Here is a 10,385-nt window from a genome sequence, read left to right as displayed (position 1 = left end):
TTACCCAGCAGAATGGTCCTACAACAAGGAGGCAGGAGCAAGAATGTTAAAGAGGAAGTGAGGAAACCCACTTTCTCTTTCCTCCAGCTCATTCCCTACCTAATTGTTTTTTACAGCCAACTTGATTATAGTCTCTGATTTATAACATTAAATTGGACTAAAGGATTTCTAAAGGTACTTCCAGCTCCAAATTTCATTCATACTATATAAAAAGCAAACTTTTACTAAGAGCTGGTTGTGTGCAATGTGGACTGGTGTCAGAGTGGGGTGAAACTGCCTGCATCATGGACCCCAAGACCATTTGCACAACCACATGTGATCTAGTGGTTCTGAGGTTGGTCCTAACCAATGGCTGAAGCCTCTTCAGAAACAGAGACACAGGATGAGATTCTATCAGGTTTTCATTTCTCCTATGACATCAATAATATATCAAGGAGAAAATAAATTCATATTGACACTGGAAAAAAATGAGACTTTATTCACTGACTGAAATTCTTTCACAAGCAGTGAGACCCAGGGGTACCATGGTTCAACCATAGGCAAACAGGATGCTCTTTTGAAGACATATTTCCTAAATATTTTTATTTCATACAATTACATATTATATGAATAAAAGAAACTCCTCTATTGAGACACCCTAGAGGAGGTGGATGCGCTTACTAATATGGAAAGCAAGGAGCACTCTCTCTAAAACAGCCTAATTGTTTTCTGGATTTTGGGTTTATCCTTGAAATTTTAATTTACAGGTTCAGAATTTCCAGTCAGGGATGCATGTACAATTTTTGAGAACATTTCAAAATGAAAACTTGGGATCTTTTTGCAAAAAGGAGGGAAAAGATATCATTAGGTAATATTTCTAGGGGAATCATATATGTAAAATACTCTAACTCTTCATACACTTTAGTTTCATGTGTCTGATTTTAATGTTTTAAAGACTTTCTTCTTTTTAACCATCTCAACCAGGTTCAAAGAAAAATGAGGCAGATGTACTGAGGCTTCCAATGTACCTCTTGTCCCCACACAGGTATAGCTTCTCCCATTGTCAACCTCCCCCTGGCCTTTTCAGAATGGATGAGCCTACACTGCCACACCATATCACCCAAAGCCCACAGTTTATTTAGGGTTCCTTCTTGTTGTTGTACATTCTGTGAGTGTAAACAATTGTATAAGACATGTGTCCACCAGTATAGTATTGGAGAGAGTACGCTCACTACACTAAGTATTTTCCGTGTTATTCATCCCTGCTTTTCCCCTCAATCCTTGGCAACCACAATCTTTTACTCCCTCCATAGTTTTGCCTTTTCCAGAAAGTCATAGGATCAAATCATACACAACATTGCCTTTTCAGATAGGCTATTTTCACTTGGTAAAATGCATGTAAGATTCTCCTATCTCTGCATGACTTCATAGCTCTGATCGTTTTAGCACCAAATCATATTCCATTGCTTGTATGGAACACCATTTATTTATTCATTTATCTGTTGAAGGACATGCTGATACTTCCAAGCTTTGGTAATTATATATGAACAGCTATAAAACACCTGTGAAGAGACTTGTGTTTTGACAAGAGTTTTCAACCCTGTCAGTGAAAATACTCAGGAAAGCCATAGTTCTGTAAGAAACAGCCAGATTGTTTTATTGAAATGTCCAGGTATAAACTTTCATTTTGTAGTAATTTCCTGACAATATTAACTACACCCTTTGTTGCATGTAAAAACCACAGCTAGTCCAAAGCAGGCACAAACAGCACAGGTGGTCCGGCCAAGTGCTCAGCTCACACACAGCCTGCTGTGACCCAGAACCTGAGCCTGCATGTGTTCCTGCCTGTGTTCTGCTACCCTACATATCTCTCTGTTCAGCACTTGTTCCCCCATTTGTAGAACTCACTTTTAAAATACAGGTACAACAATAAAACTAATATTAGTTTTAAGATAGTGATAGCATAGCAATAAATGTTAAAGCACTAATAATAATTATAAATTAAAGCATAATTAAAGCATTATTTTGTCAAGCCTTTTTCATTTGAGTAATATACATATACATTTTATTTTACCTGCCAGAAGATCTGTTTTTTCAGGGCACTAGATAGGAGCATCTCTGTCACTTGATCCAGTAGCTCCTTCGAAGAAATTTTTACCTGCAAAGGGCTTTCTGGAAAGAAGAAGGGCAAGAAAAGCAAATGAAAGGACAGCCCTGATGGGTCTAATTTTAGGAGGAAAAACATGCCCTAAGGTAAATCTGAAAGTCTGAACATGTGCAAAGTCTGCTGTGGGGCAAATGCCAGCCATGGGGAAGGGCAGGGGCTGCAGGTGCAGCGCAGTTTGGGTGCAGGCTGCAGATCACCAGGGAGCACTGTGCCTGGGCTGCACACAGGTAGGTGGCTGAGTCTTCCAGTTGGGAGGTCCTGATGTGGAGGGTGCTGGACCGTTCCCTAGTATTCACTGTGCAGTTTAACCTTCCACTCTGCTGCATCCCTGAAGCAATGTAAAACAGCCTGGTGAGACCGCCGCCCCCAGGGTGCTGTCGGAACCACTGCACACTGCCCGCAGTTTGGGAAAAATTGCACTGGAGAGTAAAGCTGGCTCCCTCCTGGTGGCTCAGGGCTGAAGGGCTTTGCTCCACAGTCATCCCTCTCACCCCTGTGTGGAAAGAGAAAAACAAACACAAGTGATGTCACTAGGAGGTCACTGATGCAGTTTCCAAACTTGCAAAATATGCTAAGACACACCACTGAGGTTGTAGGACCCTCTTGGAGTTCCCCCACCACTGTGGGCTGTGGGCTGTGGACTCCACCTGAGTACCCATGAGGAACGTCCCCACTCACAGCAAACCTGGATGCACAGGAGCCCCAGGAGAGCTTCCTCATGTTTCCTCATGATTCCTTGTCTACGTGATGAGGTACTTTGGCTTGCTGCAGAGTGTAGAGTCTTGGATTCAGAGAAACTGTGTCTTACAGTCAATCCCTTTCAACAGAACCACCGAGCACCAATCACACCTCAGCCCTGTCATTCACAGAACTCCAGACTCCACCCACAGTGGCCCAGGACAGGGCATGCTTATGTCTCCAAAACTGTGCTGCTCAACAGTGCAGGGAGGTAGGGACAATACTTCTAATATAAGAGGATAAATGGTTGTTTTTTTTTTCTTAAAATACTTTAAGTAATAGATTTGTTAGTTAGTGTGTGAGTAAAGGTGAATGATATTTCTAGAAGAGTCAGTGCCTAGGGGGTTACCTAGAACTTCAAAGAATCCTAAGGAAGAGTGACACCATTTCCCTAGTCACACAGTCTGACAGACAATGTGAGAATTCAATTATATAAAAATATGGATAAGGGAAAAGTATCTGATAGCATGTATTGTGTATTGAGAAGTAAATACACCTTCTTGAAATTAAGAGAGCTCTAGAAATGAAACAGACAGTCACTATCTGCATAGAAAATTATTCCAACCATAATTTTCTTGGTGAAAAATAGGATGTAGGATACTGTCCTCTCTCAGATAACTTTCACATCTCCACCTCTCCTGTGAAATTCATGGACCCTGCACATCCACACAGCTGAGTCTGACTGGGCCACTTGCTGCTGTTCAAAGTCAATGTTGTTCTCTCCCTTTCCTTCTCTTTGTGTTCCTTATTGTTTCCTCTCCTCTTCTTCTCTTCATTCTTGTTCTCTACTTTCAGCAGAGATAGATGAAAAGGTAGTATATCTGGGATATTGAGATAGTTCCAAGACCAGTAAGTTGGGAGATTTTATTCATAACAATTGACAACAGGTAATGGGATTTTTCTGTTGAGTTTCCAGGCTCACAATACCTAGAAATAATCCTATTCTGGTACCTATGAGGAATTATCTGTATGACGGATTTCTAGAGACATGGCCTCTAGAAGTCTGAAGTTGACATGAAATGGCAGAACTGAAAACCTGACGTGAATTTTACACAAACTCTGTCTCCTATCTTCACTACCTTTGCTATTTAAAATTGGACTGGCTTGCATGATTTCTGTTCTCTCTTTAACTGTTCAAGGTTGGACCCTCAGAGAGTCTCTGTTTCTTTTAAGGTCTAGAGTGCCCCCTAGGGTACTGACAAGGTTGGCAAGAACACCTCAGATCCCAGCCCCATTCATTCCAGGCTTCCTGATGAAGGAAAAGCAGATGGTCAGAAAGGAAGAAAACTGCTTAGACTGAATGGGGATTACAAGTGAACTACATCCTACTTTTAAAATGGAATTGCATGGAAATTAGTATCAGGAAATAATTTACTAAGTCTCATCATGTGCTACTTATTTAATTTCTTTACCTTAGTCAAAAAATATAAATATTTTTTGAGCTTTTAGTTACAGTGGGGTGATTTACTAGTTGTTTAGAATATATAAAAGTATAATGGAATATTATTCAGCCCATAAAAAAGAGTGAAATATTTCTATTTGCAATGACATGGATGGAGCTAGGGAGTACAATGCTGAGGGAAATAAGTCAGTCAGAGAAAGAACAATACTATGTAATGTTACTCATACATAATTTGAGAAACAAACCAAACAAGCAAAGGAGAAAAAATAAGACAGAGAGAGATAAATCAAGAAACAGACTCTTAATTAGAGAGATCAAAGTGATGGTTATCAGAAGGGAGAGGGTTGGAGTATGGGTTCAAAGCTGAGGGGATGAAGCAGTGCTCTAGTCCTGATGAGCACTGGGTGTTCTGTGGAAGTATTGAATCACTATATTGTACACCTGACAATAATATAACACTGTATATTAACTAACTGTAATTTAAATAAAAACTGTGAGTGAAGTGAGATACCACCTCATACCAGTGAGAATGGCTAAAATTAACCAGTTAGGAAACGACAGATGTTGGTGAGGATGCAGAGAAAGGGAAACCCTCCTACATTGCTGGTGGGAATGCAAGACTCTGGAAGTCAGTAAGGAGGTTCCTCAAAATGTTGAAAATAGAGCTACCCTATGACCCAGCAACTGTACTACTGTGTATTTACCCTAAAGGTACAAATGTAGGGATCCGAATGGGCACATGCATCCCAATGGTTACAGGAGCAATGTCCATAATAGCCAAACTGTGGGAAGAGACTAAGATGTACATCAACAGATGAATGGATAAAGAAGATGTGGTATATGCCATCAAAAGAAATGAAATCTTGCCATTTGCAATGACATGAATGGAACTGAGGGTATCATGCTGAGTGAAATAGGTAATCAGAGAAAGACAAATATCATATGTTCACACTGATATCAGGAATTTGAGAAACAAGACAGTATCATAGGGAAAGGGAGAGAACAAATGAAATAAGATGAAATCAGAGAGGGAGACAAACCATAAGGGAATCTTAATCCCAGGAAACAAACTGAGGGTTGCTGGAGAGGAAGGGGGTGGGAGGGATGAGATGATGGGGAATGGACAACCCCAGTTCTGACCCTTTGTCACTTACTACGCTAAGTCGTTCCTCATCTTGATAATTTGGAGATGATGTTTCAAGGTGTTTTACTAGATTTCACTAGGAAATAGACGGTATTCTATTTAGACTTTCTTATAACACAATAAACATTTTGGGTATACCTTTCTGTAAGTCCTCCTAAAATAAGTAAGTCATTAAAAATACTTAAAAAACAAAGAAGAATGCAACCATATTGGCAAAGTGATGCAGTACAATACAAACATTGCTTTATTCTATTATGTTTTTTCTTATATTCAATTAGCCAACATATAGTACATCATTAGTTTTTGATGTGCTGTTCAAGGATTCATTAGTTTTATTAACACCCAGTGCTCATCACAACACATGACCTCCTTAATACCCATCACCTAGCTGTCCCACCCCTCCGTTCTGTAACCCTTGGTTTGTTTCCCTGAGTCCAGAGTCTCTCACGGTTTATCTGCCCTTCTGATTTCTTCCCATCCAATTTTCCCTCCTTTCCCCTGTGGTCCTCCAGGCTATTCCATATGTTCCACATACAAGTGAAACCATATGATAATTGTCTTTCTCAGCTTGACTTATTTCACTTAGCATAATCCCTTCCATATCAGTGCAAATAATCCCTTCCATATCAGTGCAAATGATAGGTATTCATCTTTTCTGATGGCTGAATAGTATTCCATTATATATAGGAACCGTATCTTCTTTATCCATTCATCTGTGGAAGGACATCTAACCTCCTTCCACAGTTTGGCTACTGTAGACATAACTGCTATAAACATTGGGGTGCCTGTGCCCCTTATTTCACTACACCTTTGTTTTTAGGATAAAAATCTAGTAGTGCAATTGCTAGGTTGTAGGTTAGCTCTATTTTTAATGTCTTGAGGAACCTCTAAACTATTTTCCAGAGTGGCTGTACCAGCTTGTGTTCCCAACAGTGTAAGAGGGTTTCCTGTTCTCCACATCATCACCAACACTTGTTCTTTCCCATCTTATTAATTTTTGCCATTCTGACTGATGTAAGATGGTGTCTCACTGTGGTTTTGATTGGTATTTCAATGATGGTTGGTGATATTGACCATTTTTTCACGTGTCTGTTAGCCATTTGTATGTCTTCTGGGAGAAATGTCTGTTATTACTTCTGCTCATTTTTTTGACTGGATTATTATGTTTTGGATGTTGAGTTTGAAAAGTGTTTTATAGAACTTGACTACCAGCCCTTTACCTGAAATGTCATTTGCAAATATCTTCTCCCATTCCGTGGGTTGCCTCTTACTTCTTCTTTTTTTTTTTTTTTTTTTTTTTTTTTGCCTCTTACTTTTGTTGACTGTTTCCTTTGCTGTGAAGAAGCTTTTTGTCTTGATGAAGTCCCAAAGTTCATTTTTGCTTTTGTTTCCCTTACCTTTAGAGACTTATCTTGAAAGAAGATGCTGTGACCAATGTTGAAGAAGTTACTCTGCCGATGTTCTCCTCTAGGATTTTGATGGATTCTGCCTCACATGTAGGTCTCTTATCCATTTTGAGTTTATCTTTGTGTATGGTGTAACAGAGTGGGCCAGGTTCATTCTTCTGCACGTGACTGTCCAGTTTTCCCAGCACCATTGATTGAGAAGACTGTCCTTTTTCCATTGGATATTCTTTCCTGCTTTGTCAAAGATTAGTTGACCATAGAGTTAAGGGTCCATATTGTGGTCTCTATTACTTTTTGCACTACTTTGCTGACTCCTTTGCATTCTCCAGTTCCCTGATTTGTGGCTCTCTGTAAGACATTGCAAAACAGGAGTTAGAGAAATCTACAGGATTTTCCCCCTGTATCACCTATCAATCTGTCTTGTTAGGAAACATCAGTGCAAGAGCATTTTCTCTCACCATATTTCCTAGGCGCTGAGAATGATCTCACTTGAGTTCTTACTGTCAGAAAGCGAACTGAGCTATTTATCTGGCCAAAACATGAACCTCTTCCTCCATTCTGTTTCTTTCCCCAACCCTTATATTTAATATCAGTCTGTGTCTACCACCTGATTTACTAGAAAAGAAACCATGGAAGAGGTGGATGGCCTCTCTTTTCCTTGCCCAGGTACATGTGCTCCTCCTCCTTTCTTCTGTTCCATTCTTTCTGTAATAAACTCTGCTCTGCACTAAAGCTCTCCCACCACCTCTCCTGCTTATACTCAGTCAGGAAGGTATTTGGCAGAGGCCACTTTCTCAGGGACACTGTGTGTATCTAGAAGTGTCATAGACACAGCAACACACACAAGGGTGGCCTGAACAACTTCTCAGCCTGGATTTCACCACAAAGATGAACAAGAGACCAATTCAGCCATAACTGTTTGTTTATTTTAAAGACTTATTTATTTTGGAGAGAAAGAGAGAGAGAGAGAGTCAGTTGGGGGGGTGCAGAAGGACAGGGAGAAATAGAGAGAAGCAGAATTCCAACCCAGCATTCAGGGAGTCTGATGTTGGGGCTCGATCAAACAAACCTGAGATCATAACCTGAGCGGATCAAGAGTCAGACACCTAACCTAGTGGACACTCCAAGACCACTTCATTGTTGTGTAATTCTACCTTGAAATTAGTTACACCCTGGTCGAGGAACTCTTGGCATTGAACTGTTTTTAATGTCACAAAGGAACACTTGGGGTTGGGGAATGTTACTGCTGGTTCCTATGCTCTAGTCATTTGTATGATTTTTTACCAACCAGACACTGACAAACAAACAACAGATTGTGCTGGAACCAGACTGCATCAGTCAAAGACACTCAGCTTCTAGGGCCCTGTTCTACTCAGAGGTTGTGCTCAGGTCCCCCTGTAGTCCCCATCACTGTGTCACTCAGGGCAGAGTAGTACACAGCTAAATCTGAGGCTTGCACTGCGCTTTTCTCCAAGTGGAAGGCTTTCGATTTGCTGTGGAAGGTGGCTTCAAATCCTTTGTTGCTTTTCTTCTCCTTGTCCCTCAAGGCTTTCAGGTGGAGCTGTAGACCTTCACTGGGATACTGGACATACCAGAAAAGAGTAAGGGACCCTGATATTGAATAAGTGCAGTTCATAGTCAGAGAAGCCTCTTCTAAGAGGGTCACTTGGCCTTCCATCTGAGTCACTGAGGCTCCGTGGGTTTGTCCTGAGGAAAGAGAAAGGAAATCTGTGTCACCTTGGGCATAAAACTCATGGATAAATAATAGTTAAAGGTTTTGCTGACACCATGGAAGAAAGAATCCAAATTTTAAGAGGAATGGTACTTACCAAGCATTAAGAGTACCACAGTCATGAAGCCTGGAGAAAACCTCATCTCTGTAGCATCACCTAAATAATGTTCTTCATTCTTACTATGAAGAAGGTTGGAGTGACAGAAATGATCAGTAGAAACCCACATTCCATACAGGAAATGTGACTGCAGTAGGAAGCTGCACCCCCCTGGTGGACAGGGAATAAAATGCGTGCATGTTAGCCAGAATCCTCCCCAAGTCAGCCATTTGTTTCATCCCTGACCTCATGAGGCACATGTCAGTCTTCAGGTGGCCTTGGGATGTCTGAATATCAGCAATCCTGTCTTCTCAGGTCTGTTTTGTTCTCAGGTCTGTTTTGTTCTCTTATTTCCATATCAGGTCTGATATGGAAGTTCTTTAACACAGTACCTCAGGGCATTTCTGTAGCTGGGAGGGTAACAATCTTCAGAAGCATTTTACTACAGTACTTTATATTCTCATGTGTCCATGTGGGCTGGCCTCCTACTGACTGCCAGAAAAGGAGCTGGAGTTGAATACAGAGAAAGTAATAGGAAGTCAAGTCATTGGTGACTGATTCTGTGATTTTGGCACTTTATGCAATATTTAGAACAGTGACTCATTTTTTAAGTACTCAATAAATATTTTTAAATTAAACAAATATAATGAACAAATAGCATTTATTTGAAATGCCATATTTACTTATTCCTAAACTATTAGCAATTGCAATAAATACTATTTTAATAAAAATTATTAAACCCCTGGGGATAAAAATATATGTTTATAAAAAATAAAAAAAATTAAGTTAAAAAAAAAGTGGAAAAAAAATTTTCAGAAGTCACACTATCTAATAGTCAAATATTCCTGATTTTTAGAATAATTAAAAAGTGAAAAATAGGAATTTCAGACAGAATAAACTCACACATGGAGTCATCAAATCCCTATAGAATGATTTGATAGTCTTATGTTCTCACAGTTTTATTGACTCCAATATAAGGTAACTAGTGTACATGAATTCAGCAACAAATACTAATCCTATCTTCTTAACAGGCTTAACTTCAAGGATGCTTTCTATTATCATCCATCTGACACTTTTTGTTGCCAAACATTAATCAAATAATTTTTCTCAATAGGTAAGAAATCAGGATGATCAGTTAAAAGTTCAGGAAAGGGACACATCTTCTGTAAGGCCCTGTAATCGTATACCCTAAACACATTAGGAAGCTTAGCTCAGCTGTTTCCTGGAGGTGATTCACCACACATTCAGGTGGAGGAATATCAGAGTCCAGAGCCAACATGGGAACAGTTTCCCATATATATAGTGAAGTAAGAAATTCAGGCCTGGACACTTTCCATTCATGTATCCGTTCCCTTCCCCTTCACCTTCCAAATCACATTGTCAGAACCTGCCTCAAAATTATGCTAGAAAGCAATTTTAGACAAGCCACTACAAATGTCTCTCCAGATATGCTGGGACGGGGCACGTGGGTGGCTCTGTCGTTGCGCCTCTGCCTTCTGCTGGGGTCATGATCCTATGGTCTTGGGATCAAGCCCCACATCAGGGTCCCTGCTCAGAAGCCTGCTTCTCCCTCTTCCTCTCCCCTGCTTATCTCCCTTTCTCGCTGTATCTTTCTGTGTCAAATAAATACAAATCTTTTTTTTTTAATTTTTTTATTTTTTATAAACATATATTTTTATCCCCAGGGGTACAGGTCTGTGAATTGCCAGGTTTACACACT

The 10,385-nt window shown here is 40.1% G+C and overlaps 1 protein-coding gene, 1 pseudogene and 1 gene segment (V, D, J or C); 1 reads left to right on the top strand and 2 right to left on the bottom strand.

Annotated features, from left to right (window-relative positions):
- Positions 1-965: 965 nt before the first annotated feature.
- On the bottom strand, positions 966-2,955 carry LOC131999385 (uncharacterized). The gene is made up of 4 exons (XM_059372132.1): positions 2,825-2,955; positions 2,286-2,639; positions 2,054-2,151; positions 966-1,145 (listed from the first exon to the last, which is right to left on the bottom strand). The coding sequence occupies exons 1-4, from the start codon at positions 2,874-2,876 to the stop codon at positions 966-968; spliced, it is 684 nt and encodes a 227-aa protein (XP_059228115.1). The 5' UTR covers positions 2,877-2,955.
- A 5,253-nt stretch (positions 2,956-8,208) lies between these two features.
- On the bottom strand, positions 8,209-8,747 carry LOC131999384 (T cell receptor alpha variable 9-2-like). The segment is given in 2 exon segments: positions 8,209-8,543; positions 8,666-8,747. Coding segments are annotated over 2 exon segments (381 nt in total).
- Positions 8,748-8,750: 3 nt separating this feature from the next.
- LOC131999383 (MOB kinase activator 1A-like) overlaps positions 8,751-10,385 on the top strand; it is a 4,203-nt pseudogene continuing 2,568 nt past the window's right edge.

The sequence above is a fragment of the Mustela nigripes genome, chromosome 13 (genome assembly GCF_022355385.1).
Source record: "Mustela nigripes isolate SB6536 chromosome 13, MUSNIG.SB6536, whole genome shotgun sequence".
Lineage (NCBI taxonomy): Eukaryota > Metazoa > Chordata > Mammalia > Carnivora > Mustelidae > Mustela > Mustela nigripes.
This window is presented reverse-complemented; position numbering and strand designations above follow the sequence as displayed.

What these genes read in the sequence shown, in the direction of transcription:
- LOC131999385 (XM_059372132.1), bottom strand. Translation starts at nt 2,876, where the DNA reads ATGAGGAAACATGAGGAAGCTCTCCTGGGGCTCCTGTGCATCCAGGTT. An exon ending in CCTGTGCATCCAGGTTTGCT is followed by an intron (nt 2,640 to 2,824) that starts GTGAGTGGGGAC and finishes CTTTCCACACAG; the next exon opens with GGGTGAGAGGGATGACTGTG. An exon ending in AAAAACAGATCTTCTGGCAG is followed by an intron (nt 1,146 to 2,053) that starts GTAAAATAAAAT and finishes TTACACTCACAG; the next exon opens with AATGTACAACAACAAGAAGG.